This window comes from Watersipora subatra, chromosome 11 (assembly GCF_963576615.1).
Source record: "Watersipora subatra chromosome 11, tzWatSuba1.1, whole genome shotgun sequence".
Classification (NCBI taxonomy): domain Eukaryota; kingdom Metazoa; phylum Bryozoa; class Gymnolaemata; order Cheilostomatida; family Watersiporidae; genus Watersipora; species Watersipora subatra.
Genome location: NC_088718.1, coordinates 41,947,988 through 41,968,919, shown reverse-complemented (window position 1 = coordinate 41,968,919; position 20,932 = coordinate 41,947,988). Strand labels below are relative to the sequence as shown.

Below are 20,932 nucleotides of genomic sequence, written 5' to 3'. Positions count from 1 at the left end.
TAAACATTTTAATTAATTACGTTTCCTTGCATTATTTTTTATTTGTTGATTTTTGGAAGCATGTGGTAAGTTAGGACAGTAACCAACATGTTCTTTCTGTTACAATATCTTGTTTTGAGTGTTTTATTTGCATTTTCTAGAGTATGGAAACCAATCAATATATATATTTAATTGTTCTATATATAAATAAATTGCACCAACATGCGAGTAAATTGACATACGAGCTAAGTCCCAGAACGCATTAAGCTCGTAAGTTGAAGTATGACTACCTAAAATGAGATTTAAAATTTTAAGTTTTACCAAACATTACCACTTGCTGTACCATGCAGATCATCTACAGTTTTTGTCTTAGCTGCCTAAAATATCTGATAATTCATTGAAATAGTTTGACAATACATTAATACAAAGTAACATAAAATGTCACCCATTTTCACAAGACATTGAGTCTGTTTTCTAGCTGATATAACTGTTTTTAATTCACAAAAACATATTGCAGATTTTTAAAAGAAAAGTCGTTGCACGTTTCGAAACAAGAGTTTTTTCTTGGAATACTTTTCTAGTTCAACAAATTACAGTCATATGAAATTGATATGATAAATCTGGTTAAAAATAAAAAGTTTAATAGAATGATAATAACAACTAGAAATTCCCCTGTCATACAGCCCACGACCTGATAGTGAAATAAGTGATAATAGAAAAAAGAAATGGCAGTGCTGGTTGTTGAAAAAGCAGTTGCCAGCAAGAATTGACAGAGTATAGTGTAAATGAAAGCTGTTCGAGTTAACATAAAATAAATCTGAGGGAGAACGACTTCAAAAAGGTGCAAATAACAATTTCAACAAATATAGATAAGTTAGATAAGTTCAGCGTTCTGTTAAAGGTCGCACAATCTAGTCTCCTCTCTTTTACGTTGTAGGATTTGGTCATTGATAGCTAATCGAGTGATGTGCTCCTTAGTGAAGTTGTTAACAAGTAAGTCATTAATGTTTTGGACTCGAGAGAGAGCAACAAACGATATTCCAGCGGTCATTTCGTGGTGTCCTATATCAATGACAGCCTTAGCCATGGTAAGACCTTGACTCTTGTGTATTGTCATACCCCATGCTAGATCAAGAGGAATGCTTGTGCGACTAAGAGTGGTATGGCCAGCAGTCCAAGTACGTTTGATAGGTGTAACTGGAAAACTGTTGGGGTGTTCGGGAAAAAACGTTGGACCAGTATAATCTGGAAATATGCAGAAAACGAAAGCAGGTAATGCAGGTGGACCTTGATTTGCACAGTATATAATGCGCAAGACAGTACCAATTGAACCATTGACTAATCCCTTCTCAACCCAAAGATTTGCTCCAAGCATAACTCGCGAACTGACGGATAGAAATCCAGTGCGTTGAATACCGCATGCAAGATTAGAAAATGCCAAGTGAGCATTGCGGCCAGCGTGTTTTGATTTAATCTACTTTACACCTATTCTACTACTATCTCAAACCTATGTTTTACAACAATAAATAACACATAATCACACAAAAAATCACACCTAATCTACTACTATCTCAAACCTATGTTTTACAACAATAAAATAAATATTAATTAAAGCTGTAGGCCTCATCTACTGTAATGTATGTAATTTAACAACAACAATAAGGAAATATGTTTATTATAACTCTGAAATGCAAAATTAGAAGTAAAATGGCAAACTACTGTGTACTATACACAGTTTGAAGGTTGGTTGTGTTGAATGTAGAATGGTTTTGATAGCAATCTTTAACAGAAAGCAAGTATGAGTGTTCACGCGTCTGCAAGTTTTCTGCAAACTGGAGCAAAATTAAAAAAATGTTCCCGTCATAAAGGGGCATTGTTGTTCGGCCCTAGCTTGTACATAAGATGTGTAGAATTTTGGCTAACATTTTAAATAGTTTAATAAAACCTTCGGTAATTGGACAAAAAAACATAGGCTGATAAACTGCGTATAACAATTTTGTACCTGTAAATCGGTCTATGCCTCAAACAGTCTACGTTTATTACAGAAACCTTCGGATAAATTCGATTAATTGTTCTTATAATTAAATCTAACAAAAATATTAGAAACCTTAGCAAGTAAACAATGCCATAGACTGGTGAACTGAGCACGTTGTTCTCGTGATATGCGCACTGCTAAATAGTTCTACTATCTGTCGCACGGCTTTATTGGCATATCATAGGCCGGTCTTAACTATTATTAAACCAAGCTTTTCAAGCGTTTTGTGGCGATTTTTGGCCAAATTAATCTGTCTATTTATGTATAATCCAATCAGATGGGTAAGTTTTAAGATACTGTCGACACTTTTCAAAGACTTGATAACATATTTAAATAGGTTTATATGTGTTTTGTATCGTTATTACACTTAAACGACTACACAGAAAAATGGTTAAATTTGTTGATGATATTTCGGGACAAGGGTTTGCGATGTTGTTGATGAATAATTTTCGTGAGTTGTGTGCACATGCATTTATCATAAAAACTCTCAAACATTCGCTCCACTCGTTTGATCATGGGATTAATAAAAGTTCTGTTTGCGTTTAAAGTCAGAAAAAAGTCTACCGTTTAGTGATAACTTCTACCTATTTTGCCAGCCAATGCGTTAAAAATGTATGTCTATTTCATGCCACCATCAGTATCATTATTATTATTAATATTATTGTTATTATTATTAATAATGTTATTAACATTATTAATATTATTATTAATGTTATTAACATTATTAATACTATATTTATTAGTAATATTATTATCGATGTTGTTATCCTTATTGTTACTATTATTATTATCATCATCGGTATTAATCAGTTTTGTGCAGTTAAAATGAAAGCTAGACACTGATTATGAATGTACATAACTTTAAAATGTACAGAATTAGAAACAAAATAATATTATTTAGACAAATGTAAGATATATTGCGTATATTTAAATTGGCACATTCAACTGAACTTAGCAATCACAATATATTTTTCATCTAACCATCTGTTTTTTATGTACTAAAATGTTGGAATTTGAGTTTAAGCAGCATAGGCTAGCTAAATTGATATACTCTTTATTGATACTTATCTCAAATCCCAAACACTCTTCCTCAACTTATGAGATAAGTTTTTAGTCTGAGGTCAAGCTATTTTATTGCTTTTTTATCTGTGAGTGGTGGAGTAAGTTGCTTATTAAAACTTGATTTACCAACTGAGGTATGTTAGTTTTGTTATGACAAGGCAGGGCAGCAAATGCCTTGCATCGCTCACCAACAGCAGCCAAAGTTACAAGATGCAAATTGATTTAAGAAGGATATAACGTGAGGGAATTACAGTTTATATTTGCTAGAGTTGTTGAGTTGCTAATCTATTTCAAACATGGACTGGTCAGCTAACTATAGTACTTTACCAGGATGTCAGTTTAGTTTAACCTAAAAATGCCTAAAAACTAAAGGTAGTCTTAGCTATAAGTATTTAATTCTTCCAAACTGTTATTTCTCAGCAAATGTAATCCAAAGCATATTTGGTCTGTTTCATTAGCAAGTACAGCCAACTCCTTGGACAATCAAATGCTAAGTAAATTGAAACCTTTGGTACATTCAAATAACTAATACAGCCAAATCCCCAGCACAGTCAAGCTTCTCATGAGGTCAAGCCTCTGATACAATCAAACAGAGAATAATAACACTTCTACTACATTCAATTATCTAATACAGTCAAACCTCTTATACAGTCAAACCTATACTACAGTAAAGCACCTAGTACAGTCCAGCCTCTAATACAATCAAACCTCTACTTACTAGCATATTAGTTTTCTACCATGTTTGACTTTACACCTGAATTATATATCAAAATATGTTCAATATTTCTTAATGATTATCAGCATTTGCAAACTTGGCATAGCTTATTAAAAATAGGAAATAAAAGCCAAAGAACATGGGTAAATATGGACGCTTTTTTTGTAGATGATACTCTTATTGAATTCCGATCATGTACCAGTAACATTCTTATAGAATTATGATTGGTTTCATGATTATTAGTTGGGCAATGATACCTGGTAGCCAAGTTTTAAAGATCTCACTTTCAGGAGATAATCGTATGTTTCTCGATTAACCGTTAAAAATAATGTTTTAAGGTCATTGCAAATATTCAATATTTGTAGGCTAAATTAAACAAACCCTTGCCCTATAACAGTTGCTTTCGATAAAAAGTAAAAATGTATTTTTTATTAAATTCATTTTTAAGTTGGTAATATATTGATTACTATGTCAACTGGGTGCAATTAGAAAATTTGTGTAGAAAATAAATCCCACTTTATTGATTAATTCCAATTTATGGATTAATCTCATTTTATTGAATAAACCGATTCTACTAATTAATACTAATTTGTTGAACAATTCCAATATATTCATTAATAATAATTTATTTATTAATCACAATTTATTGATTTCAATATAATATATCAATTAAGACTTATGATTTATACATAGCCAATCCGAAAATACTAAAACAAACACGTGATAGATCCAAGGAGAATGCTGATTTCAGATTAACCGTTCAAGAGCTTCTTAAAGCAAAATTTGATGTTCATTCGTGAGTACTATTTACTTAAACCCTGTGTGTGAACTCTTTAAATTTGAATGGGATCCGTAGTTTATTTACAAAGAGCATTGCGAGAGGATGCTGATAGGAATTAATTGGAATGTATTGTATAAGGATGCTGTGATTTTACAAGCATTGTGCTGCAGAATACAATCAGGAACTTGAATTGAAAATGCAATTGCTCGCTTTCAAGCCTTTGCTCCCGTCTGACCAAATCTCAGTTTCATCTTGCTGTATAAAGGGCACCATAGACAAACATTTGAACACATCCCGATGATCAAGTTCTTCCCATGCTATGAATCAATGCTCCATTACCTGACGTTTTCAAGGTTGTCTGCTTGATGTATTTGCAGCTTCCACAATAACAACTGACAACAAGAAAGCTTTAACATACTCCAAAGAAATGCTTATCACCAAATATTAAAACAATACTTGACGGATAGTGGCGCACACAATGCGCATCTGTTTATGCCAAAAAAAGAAGTCTCAGTCTATCTATAGCCTCAGTGTTATTTTTTCTATGCCTCTATTAGGGATATGTTTGTGAATGTTATGAATTCAGCGAAACATATTTAGTGAAAATTTTTGTTACAAAGAAAGTGTTGGGTTCCTAAAACATTGAAATATTTATCAAAACCTCGGAGTTGGATTTAAAACTTTGAATCCGGTGTCCGAGGTAAGTCAGGGAATTGTTTTCTCACTTGACGTTACGACTGAGTAAACTTGACCGCATAGTTTGGTTTTTTTTTTTTTTTTTATATTTCCAACTTACGTAAGATAACAGAGTTTTGGTCAATTTGTAGGTAGTATATTTTGAGCATAATTTCAAAGTTTCAAACTGCTTGAACTATTAATTCCTAAAATATTGCTACAATACCGAAAGTACTTTTAACAGATAGAGAAATTAAAAATGGCTGCTGACAGCAGGGATTACGTGTTTGTCACAATTTCCATTTCCATAACATTTCCATAATTCATTTTCATATTATTTCCATTTCCATAACATTTCCATAATCTATTTCCATATTATTTCCATTTCCATAACATTTCCATAATTCATTTCCATATGATTTCCATTTCCATAACATTTCCATAATTTATTTCCATATTATTTCCATTTCCATAACATTTCCATAATTCATTTCCATAGTTTTTTTCCATTTCCATAACATTTCCATAATTCATTTCCATATTATTTCCATTTCCATAACATTTCCATAATTTATTTCCATATTATTTCCATTTCCATAATATTTCCATAATTCCTTTCCATATTATTTCCATTTCCATAACATTTCTATAATTCATTTCCATATTTTTTCCATTTCCATAATTCATTTCCATATTTTTTCCATTTCCATAACATTTCCATAATTCATTTCCATATTTTTCCATTTCCATAACATTTCCATAATTCTAAAATAAAATTTCCATATCCATTTCCATAAAAATTATGGAAATATTTATGTTTATGGAAATGGAAAAGTAAACATTTCCATAATATGTTTAGCGATTCCTGGTGTGTATGTATGTGTGCGCGCTTGCGTGTCAAATGAGCGTGTGTGTGTGTGCAATCGTCAACTCTTACCGAATATGTGATTAATTTATACATAATATGAATATGATATTTGCTTGCTAATATACTTTATTTAGGGTCCAGGCAACATCAAAACTGTATGCTACCATTGCCTATAACTAAGCCAGAGACGATTTGAGATGTTTTGAGAGTTTCTTTCAGACTTCCTTAATAGTTTCTGTAATACCACTGATGTTAGCTGGGTTTGTGTGTTACCATTGTCCGTACATGTAGCCAAGTCCAGAGACAGTTTGAGTTAATTTCTCCCAGACCACTTTATTAGTTTCTGTAATACCACGGATGTTAGCTGGGTTTGTGTGTTACCATTGTCTATACATGTAGCCGAGCAAGAGACAATTTGCGTTAGTTTCTTCCAGACCCCTTTAATAGTTTCTGTAATACCACTGATGTTAGCTGTTTGTGTATTACCATTGTCTATTCATGTAGCCTAGTCTATACAATATAACTCCCTTCTGTTTATATCTTGGATTACGTGTATGTTACAATTTCCATAATTCAATTCTATATTATTTCCATTTCCATAAAATTTCCATAATTCATTTCCATAATTTCCATATTATTTCCATTTCCATACCCTTTCCATAATTTATTTCCATATTATTTCCATTTCCATAATATTTCCATAATTCATTTCCATATTATTTCCATTTCCATAATTTATTTCCATATTTTTTTCCATTTCCATAACATTTCCATAATTTATTTCCATATTATTTCCATTTTCATAACATTTCCATAATTCATTTCCATAGTTTTTTCCATTTCCATAACATTTCCATAATTTATTTCCATATTATTTCCATTTCCATAACATTTTCATAATTCATTTCCATATTTTTTCCATTTCCATAACATTTCCATAATTCATTTCCATATTATTTCCATTTCCATAACATTTCCATATTTCTAAAATAAAATTTCCATATCCATTTCCATAAAATTATGGAAATATTTATGTTTATGGAAATGGATATGGAAAAGTAAACATTTCCATAATATGTTTAGCGATCCCTGATAGTACAGTTGTAACACTGTGAAAAACTCTGCCACGATTTGTCGTAGTGTTATATCACAGTTGTAACCATAGATATATAAACCTAGATTGGCCAATAATAGCTATTCCTACCTGTTGCCTTGTCAGACTTAAATAGCACGACGTAACGTCATTGTATTGTACCTCACGCTTGATTGCACTGCTGGTGACAATGAAGCTTATGAGGAGAATTTGACAAAATTACATTTATTTCCACATAAATACCTTCTTGGATACATAATCCAGTAAACTAAAGCAATTATGTGATAATATCTGATAACCACCTTAGATTAAAACTATAAAAGGTATGAATTGTTGCACACAAATCATGAGCCATCAGGGCTTTATTTGCCACCCTCTCCTATCCCCATTCTTTCTTATCCCCTTCTCCAAAGAAGAAGTTAGAAGGGGAAAAGAGAGAAGGGAGAAAAGAGAGGGAGGGGGGGGGGGCAAATAGCTCACCCACTCAAAGATCCAGACCCTGGCTAGGTGAATAGACTAATATCATGTTTAACTAAACATGACAAAATATGATGAGTATGCAAGTATGTCTTAAGTCAAAAATGAGACAGAATGATTATTTTACAGCTGGCTATGTAGCTGGCTAGGTCACCAAAGCTGAAATGTAATGATTGTATCACTAGCATCGTAGATGTTACCAACTATGATGTCAACCAAGCAACAAATTCCCTAATCACAGTTAAGAATCGTGGTGACTTGACTTTGTCTTCGCCTGTGGTGATTGAGGTTTGCAACCACAGTGAGAAAGCGACGAGAGTGTTGCTTAGTAGTGCTGGATTAGGGAAAAACTTTCCCAGGCTAGCACTAAGTGCTACCATGGAGAAGTTGCTGGGGTTCAACATCATGCTATTGTTTAAAGGTTGACTTGCAATAAAATTCACATTAAAGTTATTTGGTATCAAAAGATTCACCATGTCTTACTCTGTTGTGTTGTAGGTGCCAAATATGTGGAAATGTGATTACAATATCTTAAAAGTTAAAAAACGAACAGTTAATCGCAGCCACACGAGACCGCCGTAGTTTGGATTCGCTTTCCCAAACGGCTCAAATAGGACGTAGTTGTTACAAAATGGTTTCTGTTTACACTTTCATGCAACCTCATTCGTCAAAATATTTTTATAAATATATTTCACGCATTCAATAAAACCATGTCTATTGTTCTTACGCGTCTGTTTTATCGTCATTGTAATGCTGTCACTTTTAGCACTGATATCTTATAACTTACCGTAAAAAATCGTTAAACTTTTTAACCTTAGCTCGAAGGAGTACATATCATTGTCTGATAATCATGACGAGCCTGTTGGTCACCTGTGATAATCGAAAAATGCTGCAAATATTATTTTCGAAATATTGGGTCACGCGATCAGATGACGACTTGACGATTTAATAATGCCGAAACAAAACTGTAAAGTAGCGAGCATCTATATTTGATACAGGGTATTCGGTAAAACCCGAAGTGTTTGTCATAAACTAGTGCTATGATAAGTTTTATATTTAGCTTTTTATTGGCTTTTCAATTCACGTGAGAACATCACGTGACAAGACGATAACCAAGCTGTAATGACTACACCATCGAAATAAAGAAATTCTAATCTATGGCGGCTTTTCGTTTTTGAGCTTTTAAATGCTTTTAATCATCTTTCCACGTATTTGGCACCTACAACACAACAGAGTAAAACATGGTGAATATTTGATACCAAATAACTGTAATGTGAATTTTGTTGCAAGTCAACCTTTAAGCTACAAAGAACGATCCACCTCAATACTATTGAGGCATTTACAACGAGGGCATCCTGAGGAATTTAAAAGCGCGTCTAAGAACCTTCAATCAAGCAAATTTATTTTATTTTTAGTTTCTTTCACTAATACCAGAAGTTTTAGGGAAGTGATGGATTTATGTTTTCCACTATGCTGGGTTATCTATTTCTATATTTGTAAAGTATTTCTTAACTAATCTCTTGTTGATTATAATTGCAGTTGAAAATAAAATTTGTAATAAAAACACTAGCCAAATCATGCCATTAATCTATCACCCATTGATTAGCATTGATCCACCAATGTCTAGCCATAAATTGTAGATTGCATCTACAAACCAAGCCACAAAATATAATGATTGGTGTGATAAGGGTTTCTTTTATCTCAGTTTATTGATGTAACAACATTAGGCTGTAATAGAACTATCTCTTAACCTTAAATGAATAAAAAATCGTGCTGACCCGATCCGACCCGATCTTGGCCCTCATTGCTGACCCCGAGTCTGGTCCGACCCTGCATTCCTTGGTCTTGTTCCAGCTCTAGCTAAGAAAGCCATTGGTTCCATTTCCCTGATCAGATCAAAACTTCACAGGCTCATCATATTTTGTCATGTTTAGTTCAACATGATATTAGTCTATTCACCTAGCCAGGGTCCGGATCTTTGAGTGGGTGGGCTATTTGCCCCCCCTCTCTTTTCTCCTTTCTCTCTTTTCCCCTTTTCACTTCTTCTTTGGAGAAAGGGATAAGAGAGAATGGGGATAGGAAAGGGTGGCAAATAAAGCCCTGATGGCTCATGACTTGTTCGCAACAATTCATAACTTTTATAGTTTTAATCTAAGGTGGTTATCAGATATTATCACAGAATTTTTTTAGTTTACTAGATTAGGTATCCAAGAAGGTTTTTATGTGAAAATAAATGTAATTTTGTCAAATTCTCCTCATAAGCTTCATTGTTACCAGCAGTGCAGTCAAGCGTGAGGTACAATACAATGACGTTACGTCATGCTATTTAAGTCTGACAGGCTTTTTCCCTATTGGCCAATCTAGGTATATATATCTATGGTTGTAACCCTGAGTAGCCCGATTGTATTACATTTGTAACACTATGCAGCACTGGGTACCATTGTCACAACCCTGTGCAACACTAAGTAGCATTTTGACTGCTAATAAAGGATTTTCTTGCTCAGCGTGTCACAACTTTATTAGTTAGTAGGTCCTTCAACTACTAAACCTTATAACCACTTACAGCTTATCGCACTGATGGTTTCAACTCAATAATTGAGTTGAAACCATTGAGTTAAAAATTATTTTTAACTTATGTTTTATTTGTTGCGACCTATACAGGTATGCTAGTACGCTGGTCGTCCCGTATGCCGTGAGAGATCTTCATGTGAACTAACTTTATGCATATAATTATTCCGCAATAAAAAAGAAGACTGAGTAGCCTAGTTGGTAGTGCGCTTTGCTGCGGGACCGAGTTAGATTCCCGTGCAAGGCAATCTTTTTTCGCAAAGCTCTTAGCGTAACTTTTTACAGACAAACAGACTATCAAACATGACTTCTATCATAGTAAAGTTTAGAATAGCAAACATACCGTATGCTTCACATACACATGTATTCAAACATTATAGAACTCTCTTTTTGTATGTGCGTAGTAATCTATATACACACTGAATTTGTTATTCATTCAGTAATAGAAGACTTGTTTGCATTCTATTGATTATTAGCGTTGCTAAATAATGACAGTCATGTTAGATTTACAAGTAGTCAACCAAAATCGATTTTTAGTTTAGATTTTGCAGTCAGAGACACAAAGCACTACAACATCAAAAGGTAACTAGCTTAAATTTTGCTGTTAATTTCTATAAGTAAATGAACATTTACATTTTTATTTAATCAAATATTTTATCTACTGTCAATATGCTTTAGACAAAAGTTGTCTTGAAACATATTTGTGAAATATTTTATACAAGCAATTTCCAATTTAAACACTGCATGTTACAGCTTCAGGTCTGTTTCTCTTTACGTTGCAAGCTGGTTTTCCTTTACTACAAACATTTGTTTGTGTCACTCAAAGGAACCCTGTATCACTTTATATATGATTGTATTTTAGAGGACGTTGTATTTTATGCAGCTGCTCATATATCTTGTGGAGGGAAATTAAATTTTCATTTACAACTGTTGTAACACTGTGCAGCACTGTTGTATTACAGCTGTAGCACTGAACAATATGGTGTAGCACTGTTGTATCACTATGTAGCATTGTTGTATCCCAGTTTTAACAGTTCCCAACACTGTATAGCAATTTTGTAACATTGAGCAACACTGTTGTATCACAGTTGTAACCATGAGTAGCCCCGTTGTATTACATTTGTAACACTATGCAGCGCTGGGTACCATTGTCACAACACTGTGCAACACTAAGTAGCATTTTAGCTGCTAGTAAACGATTTTCCTGCTCAGTGTGTCACAACCTAATTAGCTAGTATGTCCTTCCACTACTAAACCACTTACAGCTTCGGCACTGATGATTTCAACTCAATTTTTAAACAGCGGATTTTAAATGAATCTTTTGTTTTTGATCGTTCACCGGTCAACAGTCAACTAGCATAGGCCTACAGCTTGTATTGCTTTTTACAATGCACCTTATTTGCTGTGTTACTACTCATACTGATACGTTTAGCTTGTTCCTCCAGCTGCCCCAACCAGTGTAATAAGGTAAAGTGGAGTTTTGTTGCTTGTGCATTATTGAATTATTCTCGTATTGATGACAGGTTTAATTCACAATTCTAGTCTACCTCGGACAGCTAACAGCGAATTGATTCACCTGAGTACCTTTATATATAGATGCACTATGACAGTTTTTCTCTTCTGTTACTTTAGCCTGATGTCATTTCTGACGAAATTTGTCACACATCTAAATATGTTTTCTATGCTATATATACAGCACATGTAGAACATTAGTATGAGCTCATGCTAGCCAAAACGCCGTTCTGTTTGAATTCCTTGTTGTCTTTGCTGTGATCTCCCTGGTTTTATCTGGGTTATTATCTTCAATGTTAGAGAGCTATGCTGCTTGCTTGACAAAAAACACAATATGTACAAATACATGACAGAATAATTCAACTACCAGTGCTCCTAGAAGTTAGGACAAAGCAAATATACATTTATTATTGGACTGCTGTTTCTTTAGTATATTAGTGGCATTTTCTAATCTTTTCTGCCATTATTTGTTTATATTGTTGGTGTAATTACATAGATTTTATTGTACTAAACTACTTTGCTGGCAGTACCGTGTAACGTGAGAGACTGTCATGTGTAATAACTATGTGCACAATTATCCTTAGCTGTAGAAAGGTGCTTGAGTGACACAGTAGTTTGCCTGGCAGCTAAGTCACATAAAAATCACTAACGCTTCAAGTGTGACTTTGAACAAAGGAACAGACACTGCTCTTATTATAGTAAACAGTGTTTTGAAGTTTTCAAACTGTTATGCAATAATTGCTATAGCGATATGGTAGCCGCTAGACTTTAAGTAAATGTTAAACTGTTCACAACCGGGAAAGCTGGGACCTTTACAGATGAGTGTGTGGTAATTTAATTTACCATTTCACTGACACTGACATCACACCAACACCACCGTAAGTCTAAAATTACATATCATGCCATTACAAGTCACACTAATGTAAAATCACACACGTAAAACTTTTCAAACAACATTCAATACAAGCAGCTACAGAGTAAAAACAGCTACTGAGTATGCTAAATAGATGATTCAAGACAGCAAGAACTTGAAAAGTGTCATGTGATATATATAAACAGCTACTGAAAAAATTGATTTGTATTTAGCACATAACACCATTTGCCATTCTATCTTTCAAACTACATATTATGAGAAAAGTGGTTTGTGTAGTTGAAATAAATTAGGAGATAAAATAAAAAGAACTGTAAAGGTTTTTAAACTATGTTAAAAAACCGTAACTTTCCAACTTCATTACATAGGGAAATTTTTTTGTGCCGGCAGTTAAAAAAGACAATTGTAAAAGGGTTTAAATGTAAATGTGAAATAATTAGCGACTAATAGCTAAATTAGGTCGGTTTTGCTACGATTACAATAGAATATGATTTGGTAATTGTACAACTAATACAGTCTGAGAAAACAAAATAAAAATCCTGAATATGTTGAATTAATATTAACAATATGTGTTTGTGCGTGCGTGTGTGCGTGTGTGCGTGTGTGCGTGTGTGCGTGTGTGCGTGTGTGTATATATAAAAAGATTACTGCTCTACCAGAAGCTATCCATCAAAACTTTGACCACAACAGTACTGGTACCTTTTGATACTGGTACAAATGTAAAAGTAAGATATCATATACTGTTTTTGTCTGACCAGACGGAGAGAGAATGTCGAGACTCTTCCTACAGAAATAATACCAATGTCCTCTTTGAAAACATTTGGCCTTGATCACGATATAGCAATTAAACGTTACGAAAAACCGAAAATACATGTTCAAGAAAACACGAAAAAGCATCGTGTTTCATAGTGTTAATAGGATCATGGAGCTTCAAATAACGCGTCATTTAGTGGGTGCATACGCTTTATGGTATATGATAACGGATTTGATCAATACGTTTTGTATTGCTCAGTGGTAGAGCGTGTGGATTTAAACTTGTGATTGCAATCTCCGTGAGTTCAAATCCATCAGAATGCAAAATTTTAATTCCAACATTTTAAAAGCTATAGCTAGACAAACACAAAAACACAGAAACTTTCAGATATATATACCATACTATATATATACCGTATTATATATATATAATATGGCAAGTTCTTAACTGTCAATTAATAAAGACAGATCTGTTGCAGCCCTCATCAGGTGATAACTTGAGACAATTCATCAAGTGATAGTTTTCAAGCTTTTTATGTATATGTACTTATATATGTACATATATATATATATATATATATATATATATATATATATATATATATATATATATATATATATATATATATATATATATATATATATATATACAGTCAAACATGGATAACTCGTCCACGGATAGCTCGAACACATGGTTAATTCAAACATTTCCTTTGGTCCGTTCCCACGTAATGATAAATTGCTATAGATAACTCGAACTCAACACTGTTAATTCGAACTGTTTTTTTTGCCCAACGGTACCGAAACGGTTGTTATCGCTTTAGAAAATCACTTTATTCAAAGCCATAGAGGTAAACTTCATCTTTTCGTAATTCATAAGCGTTGTTATTACCACCATCGGCAAAATATTTTTGTCAACGACTTTTCTAAAAGTTTGGTGAAATTTGATTTATACTGCGATACGATGAATAGCACGGGCTAGCCGGGTCACGCGCGCAAGGATTTTTGCCACACACATACAAAACAAAAATCGCATGTTGTTTTGTATGTGCGTGGCAAAAATCCTTGAGTGCGTGACCCGGCTAGCCCGTGATGAATAGTTTTCCAACGTTGATTCCGTGTTGAATCAACGTCGGAATGTTGAATGTTTAAAACGTCTTAAAAATGTAATTAAACGTATACGTTGTCTGAGCTACAAAAAACTATTCATCGTTTGACCTAAACACAGAATACGTGTGTACATTCAATAAGTATCTATTAAAAAAGCGTGAGTGATATAGAATGTATCGTAAAACCTCGTAAAACTTCTAGTTGAACTGCCTCGGAGTGTTGCTCTTAACGAATCTCAGGTAAAGTAAGGTAATCTGCATAAACTTCAAGAAAAAACGGCAAAATTGATCGTGGGTAAAACCCCAAAAGAAAAAAATGTCTTTTCTTTTGAGCATTTCAACAACGATCAAGTTTTGCCAATGTCAATCTGAAAAACGTCCTGGCAATAACATCACCTCAAACAACAAACCAATCTCAAGTGATAGAAAAATCTCTATACTTTTTCATGAAAACGTTTTAAACTTTACATTAGAAGCATTTAATTAGAAACAAGCCATTTGTGCTTTTGATTTATATTATAGTTTGTATATGTACATGTATCTACTAATAAATAAGTAAATATATGGACTTGTGACAGTGCTCTGATAACTTGAACACTCTGATAATTCGAACACTTTTGCTCGGTCCCTTGAAGTGCGAGTTATCCATGTTTGACTGTATATATATATATATATATGTATATATATATATATATATATATATATATATATATATATATATATATATATATATATATATATTTGTGTGTGTGTGTGTATATATACACATAAATACATGTACATATGTACATATATTTATATATACTGTACATATGTATGTAATGAATATAGCATGTCATATCACAGCCATTATGTCTCTGACCTTAAAATATCCATGCATTCATTTTCGCTTTTTTACTCACATTCTCAGAAGTCGAGTACTAATAGGTTTAGTTGCGCAAATGTTGACATTTATATATGTGGTTGTTGTAGGTACTTCTAGAGCTAAAAGAAACTAGCCACAATGTTTATAAGACGTAAAGCTATTTCTGTCTTAGTTGTGGCTGTTGGATGCATAGTGCTGACCAGTGTTTTGAGGAGGTAAGTTAAAGTCTAAACTTCTACATATAGTGAGCTGTTGCTGATTTGGTAGTGCATTCCATCAAATATGCATTAGCATATATTCCATGGTGACAGCATAGCATTGTATTATATATATACATGTATATAACGCAAAAAAACCTCCTTCGTGAGATAAAAGTGCTCAATTAAATCATTATAGCCTGGTATAAATACAATATATATAATATATATATAAAAGTATATACATGTATATAACAAAGCAGTTAATGTGTATAATGTATGTATATAACAAATGTATATATATATAGCATTAACATGTATATATACATATATGTATATATACATGCATACATATGTATTTACATGTATGTATATATATATATATATATATATAAATTGTTTCCTCACCCCGGATACCCCGTATGGGTGGTAAGTTCTGCTCTAACTCGGGTCTCCTACCAGAGACCTGGGAGTTTGAGCACTCGCCTATATATATATATATATATATATATATATATATATATATATATATATATATATATATATATATATATATATATATATATGTATATATATATATATATAACTAAAAGCAGGTGCAAAAGCATATAAAAAGAGAACTCTACACTAAAAACCTAAAAGATAATAGTGGAGTATGAAATATTTGAAAAAAATATTAAGAAGAAAGTAAACTTTTAGTAATTGCGCTACAAATTTGTTTCATGCGATGCACTCATCAGACGCGTTTGTACTAAAATGAAAAGCTTTACAAAATGTGCCGAGATGTCAGAAATGGGCTCGCTGTGTTAATCATGTATTTAGTGCTAAGTGTAACCGAGAAGATAACTCCTAGCATGTCTGCAATTAAAGGTCAATTAATTTCTTTTACTCAATGTGCCTAAGTGTGGTTTGCGTATTATGAAGTATTTTTCTAGTAAACATAGATTGCATCGTTTTGTTTTGTTTGTATATGGTTGTGCTTGAGCTAATATTTTTCATGTTATGTTGTATGCTGAGTTGCTGTCTTTCAACTTCCAAATGTGCTTGCTCAATTCTGTGTGGTGTTGTTTGTTTTTGTGGTTAAGCGAGGCTTTATGGGTGCTGTATCTAGTTTTAAATTCTGTTGAGCAAAGTCCTATGTAGGTCGCTATGTGGTTGTTTGTATGGTTGTTCACTGTTGTTTGAGATATCACATTTTTGGTTCTGCATTTTCCTTCCACAGGGCAGTTGTTCTTTTGTCTGCAGTTGCAACTTTTTTGTTGTCTTCTCTTTGTGGTGTAATGGTTTTAGTAAGGGTTTGTTGCTTGCATCAATGATTGTTTTCATGTTTGGCATTACTGAATAGCTCAGTTTTAAGGTTTGTCTATTAAATATTGCTTGGAGTGGGTGTTTCTTTGAAAAGCATGTCGTAACTATGCTGAAGAATTTTTGTCCAATTTCGGTTGCAACATTGGCACTGAATGGGGGGTTGTACCATGGGATTTTTCTTTGTCTGTTACGTTTTTTGGATTTTTTCATGTTAGTGTCATATTGTACAGTAGTTTGCTGTTGTATCCACTCTTGTGAAGTGCTTTTTGGTATGGTTGCACTGAGCTGTTAAATTGTTGTTCATTTGATGAAAGTGCGTTTAATCGTTTGTTTATGTTGTCTGGTAAGTTTTTCAATATGGAAGGTGGATGGTTGCTTTGTTTGTGCACATATAGTATTGTGTTACCTGGTTTTTGGAAAGGCTTGAAGCTGCCATCTTGTAGATTTAAAGTTACGTCAAGAAAGTTTACTGATCGTTTGTTTGCCTCAATAGTAATTTTCAAGTTGTTTTTATTAAATATGTTGCATATTAGATTCTTTGTTCTCTCTATAGCTTGTAGTGTACCTTTGCAAACCGCAAGTCAGTCGCCGCTGTATAGTCCAATACTGCAAGTCAATTCCTTGGGTATTTGGGTCAGTAAGTAAGTCTCTACTAATTCACAAGTCTCCGCTCCGTCATAGCTACCCATAGTCACGGTAAACAATTTATTAGAGTTCTTCTTTGACCGAGAAAAACTCTAATAAATTGGTATATATATATACCAATTTATTAGAGTTCTTCTTGGTCAAAGAAGAACTCTAATAAATTGTTTAACGTGACTATGGGTAGCTATGACGGAGCGGAGACTTGTGAGTTAGTAGGGATGTATATATATATATATATATATATATCTATATATAAATATATTATATATATATATACCTTGTTTGCAAGCTTGAAGTTACAATCTGCGTTAGTTCAAATCCATCATGAAGGGTGTTTTTCATTGCTAAAACTTTATCGCTATAACTGGACAGATGAATGAAAGACAAACTTTGAGATTGATATGTATAGACATGTATGGAAATTTGTGATTCCGGTAGCCATTGAAGCATAAGAAGCAATAACTACGCCTGACATCAAATTTGGCTAGCTAGAATACCGGCAACAATGAACACAAGTCTGTCGAAGAAAATCGTTTCATAGAGAATGGTTAAGATCTTGAATCAATAGCTCCAGCTTCCAGGTATCTGATAGGAGACTTGAGCTGGAGTACACATTACCATCTAGTTGGGTTAACAGGGCTGAGGAAACAATTTTATTGTATAGGCATTATTATACTTAGGAACCATGGAGTGACTGACCTGAGGTATTTGGTCTCTGGTAATGGTGATGACGAGAGGGAAAAGTCACAGCATGCAGGTTGGTTTCCTCATCAATATTGTTGTTGTGTTTATTTATATAATATTTATCTGGCAATAATTTTATTTCAAACATAATTTGTTCTCAAATAATGCTAAACAACCACCATAAAACAAAAAGAAAAAAGGAGTAACAGTTAGCCACTAAAGTCAAAAAAGTGGATTGACATACAGCAGTTAAGTTAAAATGAGCTGAAAACCTGTAACTGTCCTTAAAAATAAAAACAAAAACTTTGAAAAATTTTGAAACCTTGAATTGATGTAAAATAACCATTTAGCATAAGAAAAGTAAGAAGACTCAGATTTTTGGAGGCGATGGGGAAAGATCATTCATTGGAATAAGATATGCTAGAATAGGATGTAAATTTGCAGTTAGTCGGAATGCTTTCTTGGGACAAAAATAAATCATTATTGTTTAATACTACAGCTAAAGCTGGGTGAGCTTTGCCTGAACAGCTAAGACAAGCAGTAATACAGGAGTGAATAGATTACGAGATCCACAGCTTTATTTATTCTTTTCATTATGGCTTGGTTTGCGTTCAAGCTAGCGTTCAGGCTACAATGATTTGTCATATTTTTTTCCAATAATTAAGTTTCGGTTTGAAAGATTTTAAGTCTGTTTACGATTTCAAAGACATTTTTGCAAAACATATGCTAAACCGGATTAAATCACGACTACAAAATAAGTCACCGTTTTCACCAATGAAATGCATTATTGATATTCATTCCTTTCTGATCGCTTGTCAGCTTAAATCACAAAGAGAGTAACTCCATTACGACATGCCATGTACATGAATGCAAAATAAATATGGTTATTAGTAATTACTTATTGCTATTAATTTTAAACTTGCTTGTTGCAAACTCACCTAATGTTATTAAGGCTATTTTTAACTGTTCTTTTGAGGGAACAGAATATACCACCGTTGTATTTCCCGTGCTATTGCGAGATATGATTGCTCAAATCCATGTTGTACTATGTCAATTATGGCCATCAAAATTGGACAAACATAGTATTTAACAGTTCACTGATCTTGCATTGGCAATTGGAACAAAGCCCTTGTTACAACTATTTTTTGTTTTATACCAAACCGACTTTGTCAGTGTGGAAGCAACTCCAGTAAATATAGTTCTCGTGTAGTGTTGCTAGCAATAAACACACCTTAAAGGTTGACTTGCAACAAAATTTACGTTACAGTTATTTGGTATTCAAAGATTCACCATGTCTCACTCCACTTTGTTGTTGGTGCAAATTATGTGGAAATGTGATTACAAGCTCTTAAAAGCTTAAAAACGCTCAGTTGATCGCAGCCATCACAAAACCGCCATAGATCGGAATCTGTTTATTTTTCTGACGTAGTCGTTACATTTGGTTATTGTTTTGTCACGTGATGTTCTCACATAAATTGAAAGGCCAATAAAAGGCTCAATATAAAAATTCTCGTAGCACTAGTTTATAACAAACACTTTGGGTTTTACCGAAGACCCCGTATCAAATATAGATGTTCGCTACTTTACAGTTTTGTTTTGGCTTGGTCTAATTGTCTAGTCGTAATCTGATCATGTGACCCATACTTCACGATTAATCTTTGCAGCATTTTTTGATTATCACAGGTGACCAACAGGCTCGTCATGTTTATTAGACAATGACAATGATTTGTACTCCTTCGAGCTAAGGTTGAAAAATTAAATGAGTTTTTACGGTAGGTTATTTGATATCACTGCAGAAAGTGACAGCATTACAATGATGATGAAATAGACGCGTAAGAACAATAGATATGGTTTTATTGAATGCGTGAAGTATATTTGTGAAAATATTTCAACGAATGAGGTTGCGTGAAAGTGTAAACAGGAGCCATCTTGTATAACTACGTCCTATTTGAGCCGTTTTGGAAAGAGGTTCTAATCTATGGCGAATTTGTGATGGCTGCGATTAACTGTTCGTTTTTTAGCTTTTGAGAGGTCGTAATCACATTTCCACATATTTTGCACCTACAACACAGCAGAGTAAGGCATGGTGAATTTTTTGATATCAAATAACTGTAATGTAAATTTTGTTGCAAGTCAACCTTTAAGTAGCGCAGCTAGCGTTATAGTTTTCACTGATTTTAACAGCTATTAAACTCCTCTTTCAATAACATCTCACAGTACAAAAAAGTGTTATAGACATGTAGATGTAATGCTTCATTTGTAGTTTTGCAATTTGGTCTGGTCTATGTAGTCTGACTCTACCTAATGGTGAGCTGGCAACATATTACTCATTACTTCTGATAATGCTTGCTAGCGTTTTTGGTATCCATTCAAGTAGAACATGATATAATGGCGTATTTACTTTAAAAGTTGTCTACATTCATTATAAATAAGCCTCTAGTGAAAGTATGATCAATGACTACCTACTGTATAGTTGCACACAGACTAGAGCATAAGTAATGAACAATATACATATAGTAATAAATATTTAACTGAATGCCAATCAGAAACTAAATTGTATCATACGAATTGTGTCAACAGCCCTTCTGATGGTTGCTCTTTATGTATTGCTATGAGTTTCCGTTGCATAATCTAAATGTAGATCATTTGTGAACAGCTAACTGCTCTGTTGGAATCAAAAAAATGGTGTCAGATTTCAAGCAATTCCTTTTTATTTAGTTAAAGCAACTTGCAAC

General features: G+C 33.3%; 1 protein-coding gene across 1 annotated transcript; it reads right to left on the bottom strand.

The window, feature by feature from the left end:
* Positions 1-874: 874 nt before the first annotated feature.
* Positions 875-1,354, bottom strand: LOC137408078 (ATP-dependent DNA helicase PIF1-like). Its single transcript, XM_068094470.1, has one exon. It carries the CDS (start codon positions 1,352-1,354, stop codon positions 875-877), a length of 480 nt encoding a protein of 159 aa, XP_067950571.1.
* Positions 1,355-20,932: the final 19,578 nt, after the last annotated feature.

Bases quoted from the DNA above. Each gene is read 5' to 3' on its own strand.
- LOC137408078 (XM_068094470.1), bottom strand. From the start codon at position 1,354: ATGCTTGGAGCAAATCTTTGGGTTGAGAAGGGATTAGTCAATGGTTCA.